This window comes from Phascolarctos cinereus, unplaced genomic scaffold (genome assembly GCF_003287225.1).
Source record: "Phascolarctos cinereus isolate Bilbo 61053 unplaced genomic scaffold, phaCin_HiC Scaffold_4;HRSCAF=312, whole genome shotgun sequence".
NCBI lineage: Eukaryota > Metazoa > Chordata > Mammalia > Diprotodontia > Phascolarctidae > Phascolarctos > Phascolarctos cinereus.
In genome coordinates this window covers 129,110,974-129,134,612 of record NW_027555847.1, presented here as the reverse complement: position 1 = coordinate 129,134,612, position 23,639 = coordinate 129,110,974, and the positions used below count along the sequence as shown (strand labels likewise).

The window sequence follows — 23,639 nt, the reverse complement described above, 5'->3', positions numbered from 1 at the left end:
GAAGCAGTGATTCTTAGGTTATTTATCCTTGCCCTATTTTCCAGATTAATTGTTTTTAGTAACATATCATATTTTCTTCCGTCTTTTTAGTGTTTTTATTTTGTTTTAATATTTCTTATCTCATTGAGTCATTGATTTCTGTTTGGCCTATTCTAATTTTCAAGGATTCTATTACCTGGACTAGGTTTACCACTTTCTAATCTAAGCTCTTTATTCTTTCCAGTTCTTTCCTCCAGCATTTTTATTTCATTTGTTGTGTAGTGCTTCATTATACTTGTGGAAAATCCATTTTTCCTGTAAGTCTGTGCTTGCAGTTGTTATGCAGTTGTCTCCTGAGTTGGTTTTTTTGGGCATATTTGGGTTTACAAAATTCTTTATCAAGGTTTATTGAGTTTTCCCATCTTCTCCAGCCTTAGTTCTTGAATTAGGTCTTTGTGCCAGAGCCATGCCCCATCTCTTACTGTGCCTTTAAGGTAATTCTTGCTTGGTCAGATCTGAGTCACCTGTGTACCTGCACTGACCTACACCTAGTGGGATTAGGCTGCCCTGGATCTTCAAAGTTCTCTCAGACATCCCAAAATCAAGTGCTAACGACTGTGGAGCCATGAGGTATCATGGTTTGAGAGCTACCAAGCCAGCACTGATCCCTATAGCTCCCACTCACTTCATAGGTCCTTCCTATAGATTCCATCAATCTTGGGGTTTTCTCATGAATCCCTCTGTTCTTGCTATTTCCATTAAGGCTCCAGGTGTCTCTGATCATCCCTAGGTGTGCTGGAGTCTACTGGTCTGCTAGCTGGTTTGCCTTCATTGGCACTGGCTTTGCTGGCAGCCTTCTTTCCTATTGCCTGTTCCTATTCTGGCTGACCTTGGGTGTAGTTCTGGGGTATGAGAAGTCATAGTAGTTGCTTGTTGGATTTTTTTTTATCATTTTTTTTATTTTAATGGTGCAGATTTTTAGGCTTTTCCTAAAGAGGGGGCTGATCTGCCTGCCATTTTGTCTGGAAGTCTCTAAAATCTGTGTTCTGGAAATTTAGAGTACATATCAAAGTGTTTCTGGCTTTTCCTTCCCTGGCACAAATTCTAAGATAGCATGGCCAGTTCTCTGTGTATTCCTAGTTCTCTAGGCTGGCAAATTATCTAATTCAGAAAAGCAATTCCTCTTAATTAGTTCCTTCATCTTTTGGAGGCTGTCAAAAATGCATGCAAAATGGGCAGCTACTTGGCACAGTGGATAGAACGCTGGCCCTGGAGTTAGGAGGACCTGAGTTCAAATGCGGCCTCATTTACTAGCTATGTGACTCTGGCAAGTAATTTAACCCCAATTACCTCAAAAAAAAAATACACGCAAAAAATTCATAACATTACTCTCTGTATTAGTTAAAAGCTAAAAACAAAATACATGTTCAGTAATAGGGGAATGAGTACACAGATGCTGGCATATGAATACAAAGGATTATTTTGCCATAAACAATGACAGTTATAAAAAATTGAGAGCTCCATGGAAAGGTGCAGATGCAGTAATGCTGAGTAAAGAGAGTAGAATTAAAGAACTTGGTATACACAGTGGCTACAGTAAAAGGCAATTAGATTCAGGCAAATAAAATAGATAATGATTTTCCATAATTAAAGCGTACATCAAAAAATAAAATAAATTAAATTAAAAAAAACAAATAGTAGTGGCAGAAGTGGAAAATGAAATATAATGTCAGTTGTACTCATCTGGCAGTTTTTTGTAATTTGCAGGGAAGCATATATGGTATTGCATGGAATGTCGTTTGTTGATTGAAACTAAAATGTACCCATGCAAAGCACTCCACATATATTATCACATTTGATCTTCACAAAAACCCTTAAAGATAGTTCCTTATTTTGTTTTTTTTAATTAAAAGTTATTTCATTTTCAAAAATCAGCCTTCTCTCCCTCCCACTTCTCTTCACCCAACCTCCATTGAGAAAACATGAAAAACAAAATCCTTGTTACATACATGTATAGTCAAGCAAAACGAAATTTCTCATGTTTCATGACGAATTTTCAAGAATCCTGGTTGGCCATTGTGCTGATTGTCATTCCCAAGGTTTGGTTTGGGTTTGTTTTCAGTGTAAATATATAGATGTTATTTATATGTGTGTATATGTGTTTGTTCTAATCAGCCAAGATCTGCCTTCTCATCCTCCTACCCCAGCCCTTCTTATTGAGAATACACACACACACACACACACACACACACTGCAAACATGTATAATCATAACAAATTTCCAACATTGGTTATTCCTTTTTTTTTTTTTGGTGTGGCATTTGGGGTTAAGTGACTTGCCCAGAGTCACACAGCTAGTGAGTGTTATGTGTCTGAGGCCGGATCTGAACTCAGGTCGTCCTGACTCCAAGGCTGGTACTCTGCGCCACCTAGCTGCCCCCCAACACTGGTTATTTCTTTTTTTTTTTAGGCAATTAGGGTTAAGTGACTTGCCCAGGGTCACACAGCTAATGTCAAGTGTTTGGTCTGAGGCCGGATTTGAACTCAGGTCCTCCTGACTTCAGGGCCAGTGCTCTATCCACTGCACCACCTAGCTGTCCCTAACATTGGTTATTTCTTAAAAAAATATTTGTCTCATTCTGCATTCTGAGACCTTCACCTCTCCTCATTAGTCCTTTGCTGTCCTGGTTGGTCATTACACTGATAAGAGTTCAGCACAATAGTGTTCCATCATATTGATATGCAGTAACTTGTTTGTTTGTCCCCCAGTTTATGGACATCCCCTCAGATTCCCATTTTTTGCCACATCTAAAAGAGCTGTAGATATTTTTGCACATCCATAGAATTTGTTTCGCTTATGAGTAATCCCTTTCTTAATCTGCCCTCTATTTAGTTTCACCTCCCCACCTTTTACCCTTGCCTTCCTATTTCCTTGAGTAAAGTGTAATTCTGGACCCAACTCTGTGTGTGTGTGTATTCTTCCTTCTTTTGACTTGTTCAGATGAGAGTAAGTTCAAGTATTAGTCACTTCCCCCACCTCCACCCTCTCTTCCTTGTTTATATAGATGTCCACTTATCCACCCTCATTATGTGAGATAATTCTCCTTAACCTTTCTTTCCTTCCTACCCCTAACAGGGTATTCCTCTTCCCTCCCTTTCCATTCTTTTCTTAAGATCATTAAGACAGGGGGTGCGGTGGATAGAGCACCGGCCCTGGAGTCAGGAGTACTTGAGTTCAAATCCAGCCTCAGACACATAACAGTTTACTAGCTGTGTGACCCTAGGCAAGTCACTTAACCCTCCCCCCCGAAAAAAAAATCATTAAGACATAACAAAAACACTCCCAGGCTGTGGACTTCCTCAGTGGACTCTCATGATAGAGTTCAGAGGGAACACGTATCATCTCCCTATATTTGACATTGCTTTTTTTTTTTTTTGGCTAGGCAATGGGGTTAAGTGACTTGCCCAGGGTCGCACAGCTAGTAAGTGTTATGCGTCTGAGGCCAGATTTGAACTCGGGTCCTCCTGAATCCAGGGCCAGTGCTCTATCTACTGTACCACCTAGCTGTCCCTGCTATATTTGAATATAAGAAGTTTATCCTTGTTTAGTCCTTTATCTTTGTTCACTTATGTTTTCCTAATTTTATGTTTCTCTAATTTCGTGTTTCTCTTCACTCTTGTGTTTGAACTTCAGAGTTTCTCCATAACACTGGTCTTTTCATCAGGAATGCTTAGAAGTCCTCTATTTCCTTAAAAAAACATTTTTTAAGCCCATAGCATTATGCTTAGTTTTTCTGGGTAAGTTGTTCTTAGCTGTAAGCCTATATCCTTTGCTTTCTGGAATATCATATCCCAAGCCCTTGATTCCTTCATAGTGGGTAGCTGCTAAGTCATCTGTGATCTTAACCATGTCTCCTCAGTACTTTTCTTTCTCTCTTCCTGCTTGCAGAATTTTTTCTTTGACCTAGAAGCTCTGAATTTTGGCTGTAATGTTCCTGGGAGTTTTCATTTTGGGATTTCTTTCAGGAATTGATTCTCTGTATTTCTACCTTGCTGCCTGCTTCTAATAGATGCGGGCAGTTTTCTTTTAAGATTTCTTGGAACAGAATGTCCAGGTTCTTTTTTTGGTTATGGTGTTCATGAAGATAGTCCAATGATTGTTAAATATTTTCCTCCACATTCTGTTTTGCAGGTCAGTTGTCTTTGCTATGAAATACCTTATTCCATTTTATTTTTCCAAGTCAGTTTCAGTGAATGTAAATCTATATTGGAACCTTTGGAGATCTGACTTTAGGTGAAAAGTCTGATATTAATGGGACATTCAGAGGTGGAGAATGGGCTTAATTTAGTCCAATGAGGTAGTCAGACTCTGCCCCAAGAGATGTTATGAGCTCTCTACCACATCAGACTGTGATCCCAGATAAGGAAGTTAGGTGTTGGAATCAGTAAAACCTGAGATCAGATCCTTCCTCAGGCACTTAGCAGCTGTGGGACCCTGGGCAAGCTGCTTAATCCTTCTTCAGCCTCAGTTCCCCCATCTGTAAAAGGGGGATAATAATAATACTTAACTCATAGAGTAGTTATAAGAATCGGATGAGATGGTATATGTGAAGCACTTCACAAACCTTAAAGCCTGATATATAGTTCAGCTGTTATCATTATTAATCCAAACATGTAGAGACTGGTCACTTTGATTCAGTTATTAAGTGCCTGCTATGTGCAAGGTACTGTGCTAGAATATTGGGAGTGGAGAAACAAAAAAAACAGAGAGTCACCGAATGCCCCAGGCCCTTCTCAGAGAGCCACACGGCCAGTCTGTTTGGTTCCCCAGCACCTAGCAGAGGGCTTGACACATAGGAGGCACTTGACAAACACTTGTTCATTCATTTATTCATGACCACCACTGCCCGCCTTTTTACCTGTCCTGTTATTTTTTTTTAATAAACATACTGTTCCAGAACCATATTTATAGTTATAGACCTTATATATAGACCATAGTTACAGACCTATTCCACCAAGTCTCAGAAATACATGGAATATCAGATTTCCTCCTCACATTAGGTTCTCCAGTTTACCCTGCTTTCTCCCTCTACTTTGTACATTTATCTATAGACAGCTGAGACCATGGGTATCATTGCACTTTGAGAATATCTGTTACTTCGTTTTGGCAGAAAGACAAACATCACATACTCCCTGCAGGTTGCTACAAAAAATTCTTCCTGTTCTCCATACTTTTTGGAAGCAAGATCCTCAGAGATTTGTCCATGTTAATAACTTTATCTTAAATTTCATCGTTACTTATAACTGTCTGACCATATGATTATCCTGTGCTTCACTAGGATGCCCAGTCCCTCCACCTCTCCCTGTTTTCCCAGTCTATGATAGCCCTGTTCTATCCTCACTTTTCTTTCTTCATAAGGCAACCACTTCAACTCCTTTCCTTATCCTTTTGTTGCTCACACTTTGCCAAATTCTAACCTTGAGGTCCACTACCAAATACCTTCTCTGGTGCTACTTTCACGCTTTAATGATCTACAAATTTGTTATGTAATCTCCATTGGGCTCTCACTGCTGCACAGTAATTCTTTTATTCTTTTTAAATTTAGCTAACTCTCCAAAGCAGTGATTCTAAATAAGTTTGATCACTCTTTTCCCCCCTCCCTTTCAGCAGAGGACCTTACCTTTTACTTTCCTGAGAAAATAAAATCAATATAACATGAGCTCCTTTTTTCCCTACCAAGCCCGTAATGCCTCTGTCTGATTCTTCATCCTTTCTGAGGAAAATGTACAGTTCCCTGTCCTTGTTAAGAGCAACCCATCAGCTTATGTCATTGATCCCATCCCTGTCATCTCTTCTAGGAGCTTGCCCCACCCTTAACCATTTTCCCTCTTTCCCTTCCTTCCTCCCCCCATAGCTGTAGTATATCAGGAATAGTTAGCTGTTTATTCTCATCATCTGCATTTCCTTGTCTCTCATTTCCAAACCCCTTGAAACCAGGTTTATGACCCTAGGATTGATACTGTTCTTCACAGGGTTGCCAACTATCTTATAACTGTGAAATCTAATAGCATTTTCTCAGCTTAACCCTACTTGTCTCTGCAGCTTTTGTCACTATCAACCTTCCTTCTTCCTACTCTTTTTCTCTCTCTACTTCCCTTTTCCTATTCTATACTTGTGCTTTTCTTCCCTAGCTAACCACTTCTAAATTTCCTTTGCCTGGATCGTCATCCATTATCCATCCCTTAAGTGTTCCCCCTGAGAGCTGTCTCCTGAGCCTTCTCCTTTATCTCTGTGTACTCCCTTATTGTCCAACATAGCTCCCACTTCCTATTTAAAACTTTTCTTTCTTCTTTTTTTTTTTAATAATTAATTTTTAGGTTTCGAAATTCACTTCCAATTGAGGGGATGCCCATCAGTTGGGGAATGGCTGAACAGGTTGTGGTATATGAATGTAATAGAATACTATTGTGCTATAAGAAATGATGAGCAGGCAGACTTCAGAAAAACCTGGAAAGACTTATATGGTCTGATGCTGAGTGAAGTGAGCAGAACCAGGATAATGTTGTACACAGTAGCAGCCACGTTGTGCAATGACTAATATTGTTAAACTGAACCCTTCTCAGCAATACAAGGATCTGAGACATCTCCAAAAGTCTCATGATGGAAAATGCTATCCACATCCAAAGAAAGAACTATGGAGTTTGAATGCTGGTCAAAGCATACTATTTGCTCTCTTTTTACTTCTGTTTTGTTTTGTGTCCTCTTTCTTGTGGTTCCTTCTGTTGGTTCTAATTCTTCCTTACAACATGACTAATGTTAAAATGTTTAGTAGGAATGTATATGTATAACCTATATCAGATTGTCTTGGGGAGGGAGGTGGAGAAGGAGGGGGAGAAAAATTTAAAACTCAAAAGCTTATGGAAATGATTGTTGATAAATCAAAATTAATTAATTAATTTAAAAAAAAGCAACAGAAACATTGGGGGCAGGTAGGTGGCACAGTGGATAGAGTGCTGGCCCTGAAGTCAGGAGGACCTGAGTTCAAATCCATTCTCAGACCAAACATTTGACATTTACTAGTTGTGTGACCCTAGGCAAGTCACTTAACTCCAATTGCCTAAAAAAAAAAACCAACCATTCACTTCCATGACTCTTTTTTTTTTTTTTGCTTTTAGGCAATTGGGGTTAAGTGACTTGCCCAGGGTCACACAGCTAGTAAGTGTCAAGTGTTTGGTCTGAGGCCGGATTTGAACTCAGGTCCTCCTGACTTCAGTGCCAGTGCTCTATCTACTGCTCCACCTAGCTGCCCCCCACTTTCATGACATTTTGAGTTTTAAATTTTCTCCCCTTTCCTTTCCTCCCCCCTCTCCAAGATGGCATGCAATCTGATATGGGCTCTACTTACATATTCATATTAAACATATTTGCACATTAGTCATGATCTAAAGAATTAGAACTATGGGAGGAACCACAAGAAAGAAGAAACAAAACAAAACAACAAAAGAAAAGGAGAGCATATAGTATGTTTCCATCTGCATTCAGACCCCTAAGTTCTTTCTCTGGATGTGGAGAGCATTGTCCATCATGAGTCTATCAAAGTCAGTCATCATCACACAGTACTGCTGTTACTATGTACAATGTTCTGGTTCTGCTCTCTTCACTCTGAATCAGTTCATTCAAGTCTTTCCAGGTTTTTCTGAAGTCAACCTGTTCATCATTTCTTATAGCACAATAGTATTCCATTACATTCATATACCACAGCTTGTTCAGCCATTCCCCAGTTGTTGGGCATCCCCTCAATTTCCAATTCTTTGCCACCACAGAAAGAGCTGCTATAAATATTTTTGCACATGTGGGTCCTTTTCCCATTTGTATGATCTCTTTGGGATACAGCCCTAGAAGTGCTATTGCTGGGGCAAAGGGTATACACAGTTTTATAGCCCTTTGGGCATAGTTTGAAATTTTTCTTGATCCCTCAAGTATTAGTGCTTTCTTCCACCTTAAGTTATCTTGTGTTTCCTTAGCTATGTACATAATATATATCCCTCTAGGAAAATGAAAACTTTTTAAGGGCAGGGACTGAAGATGTGATTACTGAGCTTCTGGCAGTGATTTTTCAAAAATCATGATGATTGGCGGAAGTCACAATCTGAACTAGAGGGAAGAGGGGAGGAAACAAGAATTTATTAAGTGCCTGTTATGTGCCAGGCACTGTCCTTAGCACTTTACAGTGATCTCATTTGATCCTCACAACAACCCTGGGAGGTAGATGCCATTATTATCCTAATTTTATTGGTGAGGAAATGGTGAGGAAAAGTTTTCCCTAAAACAGGGGAAGAGATTAGAGTATAAAAATTTTAGGTCAAATGGCTGACAAAATTCTAGAAAATTTTTTTTTTTTTCCAATCAGCAAAAATTCACCTTCTCCCTTCCACCCCCTCCCCTAATTGAGAAAGAAAAACAAAACACCTGTTACAAACATGTATATACAAGTTGTTTGTCTTCATAATGTTGTTGTATATATGGCTTTCCAGGTCCTTCTCGCTTCAGCTCGGACAAGTCTTCCCAGGCTTTCTTGGCAGACTTTAAAGCTGTTCTTTGTGTATCTCCCTATTCTGACCTGGACTGGAAAATTAACTTTTTTTTTCTTGGATATCCCAATCAGGATTTGTTCTAATGCATTTTCTAGATGTGTTTGGAGGAGTTCAGGGGGGGAGAGGGTCTCACTGTACTTCCTGCTACTCTACCATCTTGGCTTTACCCCAGAATTCTAGAACATATTAAAGAAATAGTTGATGAATAGAAAATATCTTGACAGGTTAGAACATTTAGCTGGGAAGATGAAATTTAACAGAGATTTATATAAAGTTGTATACTTGGGTTCAGAAGAATCACCTTCATAAATGCAAGATGGGGAAGGGTGAATGTCAAGCTCAGAACGAGGTGACAGTGGGACATGACACATTCATGCTGGGCTGTGTCAAGACGGCTATCATGACTCTGCCAGACTACATCTGGAATAGCATGTCCAATTTTGAGTGACACATTTTAGGAATAACTTCAGTCAGCTGGAAGCATCCAGCAGAGGACGGCAGAACTGGCCAAAGACTTTGAGTTCAAGAGGAGGGCATGATTAGCTTGGAAAAAGGACTCAAAGTGGGGGTATGATAACCCTCTTCAAGTGTCTGAAGAACTCTAATGTGGAAGAGGGATTAGATTTGTTGTGGAAGGCCCCAGAGGACACGTCAAGGAAAAGTGTATAGAAGGGGCATAGGGGCAGATGGGACTTTCTAATGACTAGAGCTCTCCACAGTTGGAGTGGGATGCCTTGATTGCTAATGTGTTTCCTCGTACTGGACGTCTGAAGCAAGCATCGGATCAACATGCTTATATATCTTCTCCTTTCTCAGTGGCCAAGCCTTAGCATCTTTACATTTCCTATTTACTTTCCCTCCAGCTATGGTGTGCAGCTGGGGTCAACCTGAGTGGTTGGAAGCCAAATGAAGAAGATTCTGGGAATGGAACCAAGCCATCTTTGGGTCGTGACCCTCTGACCTGTGACCGTGAAGCAGAAGGAGAAAACAAGAGTAATCACACGTCTCCAGAAAAGAAAAAGGTCAGGACAACAGAATTTGCTTCCTCTTCCCCCTTCTGTACATATATGAACTAGAATTAGTCCACATGCTTCTCATTAATCACCTGTGAGGTAGTCAGTTGACCTCTAATTTCTTAGCTGGGTGCTAGAGAGCTAAAAGTCTGCTTTGGGAGGGCTTTTAATTCTTGATTTGAGGGACCTCCAGGCTTCCAGCATCAAAGTTAGTTCTTTCATCCTGCTTCTTGGGGGAAGTCAAATGTGTGAAGGGTGGGATATGTGGCAATAGGAGGAGGACTGAGCCAGAAGCCCTGTGGGCAGGTATATAAGGTTCAAATAGATCACATGAGGGCTGATGAATCCCCAGAAGCCGTGAGCTCTGAGTGGTCATCCTTGTCTAGCTTTTGTCTAATAACTTCATCTTTTTTCTGCTGTTTCCTGTTTTGTCTGGAATGGCATCTGGAGTTCTGAGCAACTCCTGTATGTGCTCTACAGGGGAAGGAGCTGCATGAGATGGATGCAACGTCAAGTCGAGTCTGGATTCTCACCAGCACACTGACCACAAGTAAAGTGGTAATCATTGATGCCAACCAGCCAGGCACAGTGGTGGACCAGTTTACTGTTTGCAATGCCCATGTTCTCTGCATTTCCAGTATTCCTGGTAGGTACAACAGTTCCCCTGGATGAAGCCTGGCTGGGGAATTAATTAGTCCCTTATATTTCCCTTAGCAGATTAAACTCTCCTCCCCCACCCTCCAACCTGTAACTCAAAGCTCAGCCAATCGGCACTTTTCTTCCTTCCCTCAGACAATTTATCACCTTTATCCTCTGTTCTTGAGAACAAGAAACTAGAGTCTTAGTAAGACCTTGGACTAAGTCCACAAGCAAAGTCAACCCCTTGTAGAAGCCATAGGCCTCCCATCATTTCTCCCTCCTATTGAGAAACTTAGTAGATCTCATAACTTCCTTGCGGGCTGAATGGGAGCAATTTCAGTGGTCACACCTTAAGTGTCTGGGGGGAGAAAGGTGGTTCGTGTTGGCAAAGGGCCAGGCTGGGGCCTTGGGAATATGATTCAAAGGATTTGTCAGCTCGTTAACATAGGAAGTTGAATCTCTAGTAGAGGGGTGTCTCCCTGGGCAAAGGCAGGAGGGCACTGGTGGGGATGGGGGCTGAAGGTGGAGAGTGGGAATCTAATTTTAGAGCACATGTGATGGGATATGAGATTTGCCCACAGAATCTGACAAGTGGCTGAGTTGCTATTGGTGATCTCCCCCCTTCAGCGGCAAGTGACACTGACTATCCCCCTGGTGAGATCTTCCTGGAGGGTGACATGAACCCCGAGGACTCAGGGGCTGATGGAGTCCTAGCTGGAATCACATTGGTGGGTTGTGCCACCCGATGTAATGTGCCACGAAGCAACTGTTCCTCTCGTGGAGACACCCCTGTTTTGGACAAAGGGCAGGGTGAGTCGCAGGGTCTGGATTTATTGTGCATGCTCAAACTCTTGGTTTTTCATTATAGAGCTTTTGGGTCCCTGGGGATGGAGGCCAGCCAAAACAGCAGTCTCCTCTTCAGCTTCTCTTTTAGCTCTAGGGGACCAACTGGAATCCTCCAAGCTTCACAGACTAAAACTATGATGCCTGTGTCATGGTTCTTCCCTCCTCCTTCTCCCCTCGCACCCTGATCTTCACTTCATATTTGTCCCCTTTTCTCAGAAAGTGTTCCACCTCCAATGACTATTCCTCCATCTTCCCTGATGCTCACACTTGTGATTGTTTTCTTTAGGTGAGGTGGCCACCGTCAGCAATGGGAAGATCAATCAGTCTCAGTCCACAGAGGAAGCAACAGAAGCCACCGAGGTGCCAGAACCAGGACCCAGTGAAGTTGAGGTGGCTTCAGTCCGCCCTGGAACCCTCACTGAGCACGTCTTCACTGATCCAGCCCCAACCCCGACTGTCAGCAGCCAGCCAAGCAGGTGGGTATCCTGCAGGCTTGCCAGAGACTGGCAGCAGCTCCAAAGGAAAGCTGGGTTCCCTTCTCTGCTGAGAGATTGGAAGGTTGAGCCATGTGACAGCTCTGTCCTGGTGAAGCAGTGAAGAGCTAAAGAAATGTGCCATTCGAATAGGGCTTTGGCCATCTGGGGTAATAACTGGGGTGGGGACTCACTTGAGGGGAACCAAGAACTTATGTTAAAAGGAGGGGGGCAGGCTTTGTGATATAGCATCAGTAGGGGATCAGCATATCATGATGAGGCTCTACCTGATACACTGACCTAGCTCAGCTTCAAGGGCCTGGCCCTTTTCCTAGGGGAACTTTTTCTCAAAACTACAAGTCTACTCTACAAACTCTTCATTGTCTTTTTAGTGAGAATGGGCCAAAGGTGGACCCCAGCACCGCACAGCAAGAACAGGAAGCAGCTGGGGACCCCAGTGTGGCAGGCACCAGTGCTGCTCCCACCATGTGGCTGGGAGCACAGAACGGTTGGTATGTCCTATTGTTGGGGTATGGGGTGGAACACAGCCAGTGACATGTCTGCAGAAAAAGCTGCCATGGAGGTAGATTGGAGCTAGGAGCAAGCTTGGAGACTGGTCATTTACTCTCCTGCCCACCTTTTCCCCCTCGCAGGCTCTATGTGCACTCAGCAGTGGCCAACTGGAAAAAGTGTCTGCATTCCATCAAGCTGAAGGACTCTGTTCTGAGCCTGGTGTAAGTACATTGCAGGGAAGCAGAGTAAACAGGTTGGCTGGGGATGGCAAGGAACTGCTGTTGGAGCCTAGGTGTCCAGAGTCACCGTTTCCTCTGGCCTGAGCCAGGCTGCATCCTGCTTAAGGAGCAGTGGAAAGCAGGGAGAAGCAGGGCTTCATTCTATATCCCTCTGTTGGGTCAGAATTGGTACCACTATCTCCGAGATTGGTTGGGTCCAGGCTCTTGATTAACTAAGGTTTCTCTTGTAGGCATGTAAAAGGCCGGGTGCTGGTAGCATTAGCAGATGGGACGTTGGCCATCTTTCACCGTGGGGAAGGTGAGGCCAGGGATGGGAACAGGGTTATTGGTCCTGGACTTAACAGGGACAAAGGTGCCCTGACCATTTCCCTGCCTCTCTGGGAGGTGATGAGTGCAAGGCCCTGGGTAAGTCACAAAATGGCCACCATGGAATCTCTTCCCCACCTTCAGTCAGTGCCTGTTTTAAGCATGGTGGTCTTTGGAGGTTGATGGAAACCTTGTCCTATGCATTATCAGCTGATCCAGCCCCTCCTCTCAGGCTGTGTAATGGGAGCAGCTGCTAGGCTCTTTGGCCTTATCAGTCTCTGAGCCCTGGGATTTCTCTCCAGATGGCCAGTGGGACCTCAGCAACTACCATCTAATGGACCTGGGCCACCCACACCACTCCATCCGCTGCATGGCTGTTGTCTATGATCGGGTCTGGTGTGGCTATAAGAACAAGGTCCATGTCATCCAGCCGAAAACAATGCAGATAGAGGTGAGCAGCCAGCATTGGGGATTGTGGGGAGCCCAAAGCTCCCAGGAGGAGCTCTCTCTGTAACTGACCTTTAGGGGAGTCAGAAGAGTGAACTCATAAGGACTCCTTATGTTCCTTGATACATACATACATAGATTAGTCTGACCACAGGAGACAAACCTGTGGCTATATTTGTACCACAGAAGTCATTTGATGCCCATCCACGACGAGAGAGTCAGGTGCGGCAGCTGGCATGGATTGGCGACGGCGTGTGGGTGTCCATCCGGTTGGATTCTACACTGAGGCTCTACCATGCCCACACCCATCAGCACCTGCAGGATGTTGACATTGAACCTTATGTCAGCAAGATGCTGGGTGAGATGCTTGGGCTGGCCTGAGGAAGGGGCTGCTGTAACTTCCAAGGGAGTACCTCACCTCACTGAGATGCCCCTTCTCTTTGACACTCAGGCACCGGCAAATTGGGCTTCTCCTTTGTGCGCATCACGGCTCTTCTTATCGCAGGCAATCGTCTCTGGGTGGGCACAGGCAATGGTGTTGTCATCTCCATCCCACTAACTGAAAGTAAGTGGTCTCTGGGCCTGAGGCACCATTGACTCCAGGGGGCAGGGCTGGACACAGCTTTCTCCGCAGAGGGTCGATAACTCCACAGTCCTATGCTGTGGCATATGGACAGCTGTAACTGTCCAGTGGCCCTGGGACTTCCCCTGCTGTCTGACCATCAAAGCTATGCTAAACCCAAGGTCTCTGGTGCTCTAATGGGAAGGCAGAAATGGGTCTGCAGGTCCCCAGTAATCCTGTTTCCATTCCTGATCTCACCTTCCCATAGTACAAAGAAGCAGCCTGGGTGATTTGATCCTTTCTTGCTTTCCTTAACAACTTCTCTTTCTCCTTTTTACATAGCGGTAGTCCTGCACCGTGGTCAGCTCCTCGGGCTCCGTGGTAAGTCCAGCCCCAAAGAGAAGCAGAAGCTTCTGTCCAGAAAGCAGGGGGAAGAGCAGCTTTCATCACTGAATGGGATGGATATGCCTAATATAGCCTTTCCCAGCCCATGTAACCTTTTCTTTTTCAGTCGTCTGGTTCTGGGAATTGGTGTGCCATCAGCAGTCCATGCTAGCTGCTGCACCAGACTGTTTCACCCTTCCATCCTGGGTGACAGGGCCACACTGAGCTTCTCTTCTTAAACCCCTGGGCCTTGTGTCCCTGGAGGAAGAAGACTTATCCCATCTTCTATCTATTTCTCCAGCCAACAAGACATCCCCTACATCAGGGGAGGGACCTCGACCTGGTGGCGTCATCCATGTGTACGGAGATGACAGTAGTGACAGGTCAGCCAGCAGCTTCATCCCGTATTGTTCCATGGCACAGGCCCAGCTGTGCTTCCATGGCCACCGGGATGCTGTCAAGTTTTTTGTCTCTGTGCCAGGTAAGAATGCCACATATCTTTCTCACAGGTGCACAGCCCCAATCCAGTCTCTCCCTGACCTATTCCAAGAGCCTTCTTTCCTGAATCACTTTACTGCATCTGCCACCTAGACTTAGGAAGGGAACTCTGAATGTTCTCCTGAAGCCCACTCTGCTTTCACAGGGAACGTTCTAGCGACCCTCAATGGTAGTGTGCTAGACAGCCCCTCAGAAAACCCTGGCCCTGCAGCCTCGGACCCTGAGGGCCAGAAGTTGAAGAATGTGCTTGTGTTAAGTGGTGGTGAAGGCTACATTGACTTCCGGATCGGTGAGTAGGTGGCCCTGCTGCAGAGGGTGTTCTCCTTAAGCTGGTTTCCTTCTCTGCGTTTGCCCCGGCCAGGACCCCTTCCTCAGGGACAGAATCAGGCTGTTGTGGGCACCAGGTACTCTTCTTTATAGGCCTTCCTGCCCTTTCTGCAGGTGATGGAGAAGATGATGAATCAGAAGAGAATGCAGGGGATGTGAATCAGGTGAAACCCATGTTGTCCAAGGCTGAGAGGAGCCACATCATTGTATGGCAGGTCTCCTACATTCCTGAGTGAGAGCCTGCTTCCTGCCGGCTACCCCATCCCTCCTGCCTGAATGCCAAGGTGTACATACAGAACTCCTGCCCTCCTCCCACTGCCAGGGATGCAGCCAGCCCCTCCAGGTGGCCCAAGCACCTGCCTGCCCTTTTTCTAACCTCTCAATTTGCAGCTTTCACCATAGGACTGGAGGCTTCTCAAGTGGGCGGGGAGGATGTGGCAGACTTGGCAAAAAGAAAGGGGGAATGGAGAATGCCAGAGCAAGATGGGAGAGTGTGGACATTCGGACAGGAGCAGTAAGATCCTAGGGGCCAACCTGAGCCAGAGAAGGAGCTGGAAGCCTGTGGCAGACTGTCTTGCATGAATGGGGGGCACCGGGTTCTGGGCTAAATAGCAGACAACCCAGGGGACCTACTAGGGCACATTTTTATCTGGGCTTTTGTCCACTAAACCACACTTGCAGGCAATGGGGGAGGTGATGTCAATGAACTCCTCCACTTTGAGCCTTCCTCTCCTCTCCTGTCCCACCTCTATTCCATTTAGAATTTCTGTGCATGTTAGGGGCCTAGGCTTCTGGCCCCTGCTAAGAGAAATAGCCTAGGAGAGGGTCAGGTCAGCACTGCCTTAAAGGGCACTGGTGGTCATACTGACCTGTTAATCCTGGGGCTTAGGAGCCATCCTCCTCCACAAAAAGAGGAGATATCTGCTCCAGCCTTTGGCCCCCCGCAGACATGCTCAGTTGGAAACCTAATGGAAACCAGGTCTTTTATGCTCTCCCACAGGCCACTGAGCATGAGGTGACCTGCATACTGGGGCCACAAGTTGTGCAAGCCTCTTCTCCCTCCTGCCCTGACCGACCACACTTCAGCTTTACTGCACTCTAGCCCAGGCTCAGTGCTTAAACTGTACCTGCCATCCTGCTCCCTTTGGGTTCCTCACTCCTCCTAGGGTTTCAGAAGGTGTAGACACCAGTCCTGGACTGTCTCTCTCAGGGGTCAGCCTCTTGCCTTGAATCTCTGAAGGCAATAAAAGCATAGTGTGCCCAGGTGCTGTGTAAAGATGTCCTCCCAGAGCAGGAATGCCTATAGAGTCCAAGCTCCCTGGCCACATTATTAAGTGCCTAGGGTTGGCCTGGGAGGTTTGCTGTCCTGGAGCAGATACCTGCTGCTGGGAGCTAGGAAAAGGAGCCATCTTGGGCCAGGCCCCAGTGGTGAGGGAAAGAAGATGGTTACAAGGAAGCAGCTCATCTGGGATGAGGTTTGGCTCCCAATGGATTCTTCAGAAAGAAAGTGGTGCCCCTGGCCCCTAGCCCTATGGCCTGCCAAATTAAATTGTAGTTCCACAGACTGTGCTGCATTGGCCACCAGCCCTGGGGGATGATTAGAGTTGTATAGGCCTTACCTATGTCTTCTTCCCCCAACCCCCCAATTCTGAGTTGCTGTTCAGGCCCCTGGGGATAAAGGATTGAATTTTTACAAAATCCCCAGCTGCTGATCTCTTCCTTCCTAAAGCTGTACAGGGCAGCCTAAGCATTCCCCATCTGGCTCCACTATCCTCTAAGAGAAGCACACTATCAAGAGCAGCCCCAGGTCTAGAGCCCATCCCCTCCCCCTCAGTTGTGTGGCGCAAGGTGAAAGCTGACTGGCTTCTCTACTTCTCCCTGCCATCTTTCCACTGTGATGTATGTAAAGTTCATTCTATGTTACAAAAGGATTTCCAAGTGTCTTTGAAGGCCTGAACACTGCACAGTTAGCACTGAGACTGGTGTCCTTGTAAAGAGAGGACAGTAGGAATGATCTCCCCAGGCTTTGGCCCTGCAACCGAACCATGTACCTGTTCTGTATGTAATAAACGTGTTAAATCATCCCTGAAGCCTTCTTTAACCACGACTACCTGTTTACTTCTTCATACCCCCTCCCACCCTTTTATTTCATTTTAGCTGATCTCCACCATAATGCCCGATCCCAAAATAAGATAAAAGAAAAAGGTTTTTACAGGATTTATTTTTTTAAAACCTGTTGCGTTTCCTTTGTGCCATAAACATCCTGCCCAGGGGAAGGGAGAAGAGAAGCTGCAGCTCAAAGGGAAGATCACTTCAATTCAGGTCCTGACCTGGCTACCAGAGCTGTATGATTCCCTCTGTTCATCCTGTCCACCCCAACCACCCAGGATGACCATGTCATTGAGCTCCCTTGGCCTCCCAGGTTCAGTTTGATGTTTTCCAACTTACAGACAGCTACCCTAAGAATAGCTGTCACAGCCAGGCTCAGGGAATGGTACTGTTCTCCAAAGGCATTTCTGGGGTAGAAGGAAATCAACACCAAAACAATTCTGTTCTAGCTCTATTCACCCACTAAATAACTTGCAGACAGACATAGACCTGCTAGAGCACGGTGTACTGAGGGTATTTACCCAGTGATTATTTTTGCCAAAAACACCTCCTGTTCCCCATCTCCCAAGGAAGCATAAGATGAAGCCAAATTCAACCACACCTCCACTGGCCTCGGTACCCGAAGTCGTCTGAGTTCAGCTCACAGGTATCTCCCCATTCCCAGGTAATTGTTTTCACCAGGAGAAAGCCAACCCCTCCTCACACCCAGAGATACTTCTGAGAGGCAAGGCAACGCAACCCAGGAGCCAGCCTGGGGAGAATTTTCCTATAGAACCTTTTACTCAGGCCTCAGTTTGTAAACTAGGAGTTGAAGAGGAGGAATGGGTTTGGTCATGGACCTGGAGGGAAGTTCAGGTGCACAAGCAATGCCCTTTCTTCCCAGTCGTACCCCTAAGGAAGCTGTCGCAGGGCCAACTACTCGTACAGCCATCGATCGGCGCTGTCTTCCCAGCAGAGCAGCTCATCTGCACGGAACCAGAGGGCAATCTCGCGGCGGGCACTCTCCACCGAGTCACTGCCATGAATGACGTTTCTGTCAAGAAAGGACGAGAAGGAAAGTGCTAAAGAAAAAGGAGGCCACCGGGGTGATGCCACACAAGCTGCTCCCTGGGCAGGCAGAAGCTAGCCCATTGCCCCCCGTTTGAGGGTGGGGGGAAACTGCAGGGGGCACCAGGACATGCGCAGCTGCAGCAGCAGCAAGCGCTCTTACTTGCCAACTTCAACACAGAAATCTCCTCGGATGGTGCCCGGGGAAGAGTCGGCAGGATCAGTTGCTCCTATGAGGGCCCGAGAAGAGCGCACCACATCCAGCCCCTGCCACACCTTCCGGATAGAACAGCGGGGGAGGGGAGGGTTTCAGCGGCCCCCGGGGGCGACCGTCCAGAACCGCGCCGGTCGGACAGCTGCCGCCACGTGCTCGGCCCACCCCCTCAACCCCCGCCGGGTCGTCCTCACCATGGCAACCACGGGACCCGAGCTCATGTACTTCACCAAGCGGCTGTAGAAGGGCCGGTCCCGCAGCGCGGAGTAGTGCTCCCTCAGGAGGTCCTCGGAGGCCTGCGGGCAGAGGCGGCTCAGCTCCCCCGGCCGCGAGGAGGGGCGGGGGCAGAGGCGGACGCATCAAGGGGACTCCCCCGGGGGAAAGGGCGGGGCCGGCTCACCTGCACCAGCTTCAGCCCCACCAGCTTGAAGCCCTTCTTCTCGAAGCGCCGGATGATCTCGCCCACAAGGCGCCGCTGGAAGCCATCGGGCTTGATGGCCAGGAAGGTCCGCTCGTTCAGGCCGGTCCAGGCTGCGGAGAGGAGTGAAGAAGCGGCGTCAGGGATCCCCGGGGCCGCCCCAACTCCAGCCTCGACCTCGCCTCGGCCCCCTCGCCCCGCCTCCACTTGCCTGAGGGGAAGATGTTGGCGAAGATGGTCAGCACCAGGCAGATCATGATGGCGGCAGCGATGCAGACGCGGCAGCGGCGGGAGCCGGCGGGCACGAGCGTGGGCGCGAGCACGCGGGGGGTGGGGGGGAGAAGAGTCCCCTCTTAAAGAGGCCGCGCCCCGCATCACGTGGCGCCGGTCGGCTTCAGTCCGCCGGTCCGGCAGGAAATCGCCGAGGACGGCGGCATGGTCGAGCCTCTCGTACTGAGGGCCCCTTTCCTCGTCGGCCTCCGTAGAAACTCGGCCCGGGGGACCGGAGCCTCTGCCCCGCCCCTCCCCACGTGGACGCGCCGGGAGTTTGATGTGGCCATTGGGGCTTAGCTCGTCTTTGTTTCTGTGGGCGTTTGACTCGCCTCCTCCCGCGGTCCCCCCCACCCAAGAACAGCCTCAGAGCGAGCGCGGCCCCAGGCCCAGCCCCGCGTTTTGTGGCCTCTCGGGCCGCCCTCTGGACCCAGCTAAAATCCCGCCTTCCGCGGGGAGCCTTCTCTCTCGGGGTCACCTGCCTCGAAGCCCGTCTACACGTAACAGTAGCCTTCCTCTTGTTTCCGAAGTGGGGCCGCGTGCCTGCCTACCCACACCCCGCCCGGCACAATGCCTAGCATATAGTAGGCAATTAATAAATGCTTGCTGATTGGGTGGATCACTTCTTTTTCTCAGCCTGTTTCCTCTTTAGTGAAAATGAGTGGTGGCCAGCAGCCTCTTCCAAGGGCACGGGTTCAGGGTCAGCTGTTAACTACAGTACTAGCAGATTTGGCCATAGCAGATTTGGCCACAGCGCACTTCACCCAGCTGGGACTTTTCTCACCTGTAAACTGAGGGATCTGAACAAGATTATTTCTGTGGTTCCTAACAGCTCTAAACCCCTTGATAAATACCCACCTCTACCACCACCCCCAGGGGTTTGTTGTGGAGAAATCACCTTTGTTCTAACATTTATTAAATGACTGCGCCGCAGCCTCAATGTAGGAGGGGCCCGAGGGCAGAGCCCAAACTTTGCTCCCTGTCTCCCATTTCGCTACCGGCCTGTCTCACCACCTGACCACCACGGTGGTAATGGGGTACCAGCATTTGACCCTGTTTACAACCCTCTCCTCTGAAAGACAAAGACTTCCTGACTGGATTTTCCAAACACCACCTTCTGGTTTTCTTACCTGATTGACTGCATCTCTATATTTTGCTTTTGTTAAGTCGTTTTCAGTCGTCTGACTCTCTGTGACCCCATTTGGGATTTTCTTGGCAAAGATGCTGGATTGGTTTGTCATTTCCTTCTCTATTTTAAAGATGAGGAAACTGAGGCAAACAGGGTTATGTGACTTGCCCAGGGTCACACAGCTAGTATTCATCAAGTCTGGCTCCAGGCTCTTGCACTCAATCCACTTAGCCACCTGGCTGCCCATCTCCTTTGCTAGCTTATCACATGACAACATATGCCCTAAATGTGGGTGTTTCCCAAGGTTCTTTTCAAGGCCCTGTTCTCTTTTATCCCATTTTCTCATCTTAGCCTCTTCAGTCCTACCCCTTCCATGTCTCACTCTAGTTCTGTTCAGCCTTATCACTGTAACACCATAAAACCTCCCTTCATTTTGGACTTCTTCCATCTCACTTAGAAACCTAGCTTCCCTGGAAGGCTTCTGCAACACTGACTACACTTAGTGTTGCCATTTCTCTCCCTGCCCCCTCAACCCCTACAAAATATTTCTTGTTCTTCCCTGCCAGTTCCAAACTTAGCTGCTATCAGTCAGCAATCTCTCCTGCTTTAAAGTTCATTCCATCCAAGTTTCTCACTTAATCCAGATCCTCTGGGGTATTAATATACACCCACCCACCAGGTCATTCTCTCTCCTTTCCCAAGCAGTTCATTCTCTTCTCTGCCTTCAACTCAAGCCTTCATACTTTTCAAGGACTTCAAGATACATGTTAATGTTCCTTCAAATTCCATAACTTCCAAATTCCTCCATCTCAAAAGCCATGTATGATGTGTTCCTCCAGAACACTTCAGCCACAAAAAGACCACACATTCTCCCTATCACATATACTTCCATGTTCAAAAATTCTGAAATTTCTTTAGTTGATCATAATCTGTACCCTAAAAACTATTCTTGATCTTTCATTAGGACATTAAGGCAGCTAATTTATGTAGATGATAGAGCACAGGGCCTGGAGTCAGGAAGACCCGAGTTTAAATCCAGCCTCAACTCCTAGCTGGCTATGTGACCCTGGCTAAGTAATTTAACCTCTGTTTGTCTGTTTCCTCATCCATAAAATGAGGATAAAATAGCAACTACCTCCCAGATCAAATAAGATAATTTTAAAGCATCTGGCACATGGTAAACACTGTATAAATGTTAGTTATTATTATTATCATCTGATCCCCATTTCCCTCAATATATTCTCAGTTCATCATCCCTGCTCTGATTTAATTAACTTTCCTCCTTTTTCCATCTCATCTCCATCTATCTAGAAATCCTTGCTTCCTTGTCCTGCTGACTCCCATGCCTTGCCAATCTCCAGCCCTGCATACACACCATCTTCCTTTTCCACTCTTAGTCACATGCTGAGGAACAGAACTGAAGAAGTCACAACATCAAGCTAACTGCAACCAATACAAATTTGACATCTAATCTCAACTGGGCCTTTACTATGGCAAGGCGATACTGTTAATTCTCCCTAATTGCTTTTCTATCCCGTAACATCTGTTCCAAACGTTCTGTCTTCTATCTTGAAGCCTTCCACATCTTCCCTTCCCATCCCATGCTCAGCTGAGGACATTGCAAGAACCGCTGCTCTTCATTTGCACTTGATCCCTCCCCCCCTCTCTTCTCCAGAAGACTGCATCTGAAATCATCCTCTCTCATGGTCCAACCTCTCCCTATCAACTAGTTCCTTTCTTCTTTCAAATTATCTCCAAATGTCTCCCCAAAAATCCAATCTTCACTATACCCCGCCACCTCCTCAAGTTATGGTCCTTTTATCTCCTCCCTTTACCAGCCAAATTCTTTGAACAAGCTGTCTATACTCTCTCTACACAGTCTGCACTGCCTTCCTCTCACTCCTTAACTCTTTACAATCTGGCTTCTGACCTCATCGCATTCAACTAAAACTTCTCTCTAAATGATCTCTTAATCTCTCCAGTGATCTCTTAAAGTCTTCCACCCCATCCTACCCTTTCTTATCCGTCTTGACCTATCTGCTAGCAGCATTTGACACTGTTTACCCTTTCCTCCTAGGTTTCTTCTAGTCTTCTCTAGATTTTCAGGACACCACTTTCAACTCCTTTGCTGACTCATCATCCAAACCTACACCATATCCCTTACTCCCAAAGTTCTGTCCAAGGCCCTCTTTTTTTCTCCCTGTACACTTTCTTGGTAATCTCATCAGCTCTCATGGGTTTAACTATCATCTCTGTACAGAGACAGAGAGAAAGAAAATGTGTGTATACATATTATACATATATATTTCCACTTCTATATCTCTATTTCCAGTCACTTCTCCTGAACCGTAGTCCTGAAGCAACACTAACTGCCCATTGGATATTTCAAACTAAATATCCTGAAGACATCTTTAAATCATCGTAGCCAAAATAGGATTCATTTTCTTTTCCCAAGAACTCATCCTCTTCCAAACTCCCCTATTTCTGTCAAAGCTACCAGCATCTATTCAGTCTTCCTGGTTCATAACAGTTGGCATTATCCTGGACTTTTCACCCTCACCCCACAAATGTCACATTTAGACATTTCAACTTTCATTACATCTCTTGCATCTAATCCTTCTCTCCACTCACACAGCTACCAGTTTAGTTCAGGCCCTCTTCACCTCTTACCTAGATTATTGTTAACAGCCTCTTAACTGGTTTTCCAGCCTCAAATCTATCACCACTCCAGTCTGCTTCCAAAGTAATCTTCTTTATGTGCAGAGGTGACCACTCTAACCTACATTATTCCAGTCTCTGATAACAACGTGATCTTTTCCCATACCAAGGCTTCATTTAATATTCATTCCATCCCTTCCTATTTTTTCAGCCAGCTCTCTCTGATCTTCAGTCTTTCCTATCTCCTACAAACATGCCCATCTTCAAAAAACCTCAGTTAAAGACTACTTTCTCTTCTCTTTCAAACTCAAAGTTCTTTTAAAAAAAAAACTGTCTACATCTCCTTACTCACTTTTCAACCCTGTGCAATCTGGCCTCTGACTTTGTCAGCCAAATGAAATTGCCCTTTCCAAAGTTACCAGTGATCCCTTAGTTCCCAAATCTGACCGTCTTCTCCTCAAATGCTCGTTCTGTTTGACCTCTGGATTCCATCTGACACTGTTGACCACTCTTTTCCAGAGCAATCTCTCTTCTCCAGGTTTTTATGAACAGGTATTTATTGTTCTCTCTCGGCTCTCCTATCTGCTTACTCTTTAGTCTCCTTTGTTGGTTCAAGATCTAAATCATACCCTCTACAGTAACTGTAAATGCACCTCAAGGTTCTGTCTTTGGCCCTCTTCTCTATTTTCTCACTTGGTGACCTCATCAACTTTCATGGGTTTTTCTTCTATATACAGGTAAACTCCTAGTCTTTCTCCAGAGCTCTAGATTAACATCACAAGGCTTTGACTTCACTGAAGTCATCACTAGTTCAAGTCATCACCTTTCAGCTGGACTACTGAAAGTCTCCCTGCCTCCAGCCTCTCCCCTAACTCATCCATCCTCCCAGCTTCCAAAGTCATTTTCCTAATGGTCTGACAATGTCACTCTTCCTCAACAAACTCCAGGGGTTCACTATTTTTTCTAGGATAAAA

At 46.1% G+C, this 23,639-nt stretch overlaps 2 protein-coding genes across 24 annotated transcripts in view; one reads left to right on the top strand and one right to left on the bottom strand.

Annotated features, from left to right (window-relative positions):
- The window catches only part of MAPK8IP3 (mitogen-activated protein kinase 8 interacting protein 3), an 86,037-nt gene extending 69,135 nt beyond the window's left edge, over nt 1-16,902 (top strand). For all 22 annotated transcript variants that reach the window (XM_021006605.2, XM_078152570.1, XM_021006616.2 and 19 more), the window contains 14 exons: nt 9,437-9,595; nt 10,067-10,232; nt 10,853-11,035; nt 11,358-11,547; nt 11,937-12,056; nt 12,198-12,278; nt 12,527-12,594; nt 12,905-13,053; nt 13,236-13,407; nt 13,501-13,614; nt 13,954-13,992; nt 14,297-14,476; nt 14,639-14,782; nt 14,935-16,902. In XM_021006605.2, the coding sequence (XP_020862264.1) occupies nt 9,437-9,595; nt 10,067-10,232; nt 10,853-11,035; nt 11,358-11,547; nt 11,937-12,056; nt 12,198-12,278; nt 12,527-12,594; nt 12,905-13,053; nt 13,236-13,407; nt 13,501-13,614; nt 13,954-13,992; nt 14,297-14,476; nt 14,639-14,782; nt 14,935-15,056 (1,887 nt within the window). In that variant the 3' untranslated portion in view covers nt 15,057-16,902. The remainder of the gene's footprint in view (nt 1-9,436; nt 9,596-10,066; nt 10,233-10,852; nt 11,036-11,357; nt 11,548-11,936; nt 12,057-12,197; nt 12,279-12,526; nt 12,595-12,904; nt 13,054-13,235; nt 13,408-13,500; nt 13,615-13,953; nt 13,993-14,296; nt 14,477-14,638; nt 14,783-14,934) is intronic.
- Nucleotides 16,903-17,022: 120 nt separating this feature from the next.
- Nucleotides 17,023-19,673, bottom strand: NME3 (NME/NM23 nucleoside diphosphate kinase 3). 2 transcript variants are annotated; one of them, XM_021006620.2, is made up of 5 exons: nt 18,820-18,957; nt 18,591-18,721; nt 18,385-18,486; nt 18,140-18,252; nt 17,023-17,962 (listed from the first exon to the last, which is right to left on the bottom strand). In XM_021006620.2, the coding sequence occupies exons 1-5, from the start codon at nt 18,863-18,865 to the stop codon at nt 17,845-17,847; spliced, it is 510 nt and encodes a 169-aa protein (XP_020862279.1). In that variant the 5' UTR covers nt 18,866-18,957; the 3' UTR covers nt 17,023-17,844. The 2 variants fall into 2 exon arrangements, with proteins under 2 accessions (XP_020862279.1, XP_020862280.1); XM_021006621.2 differs by lacking the exons at nt 18,140-18,252; nt 18,385-18,486 and having other exon boundaries at nt 18,820-19,673.
- Nucleotides 19,674-23,639: the final 3,966 nt, after the last annotated feature.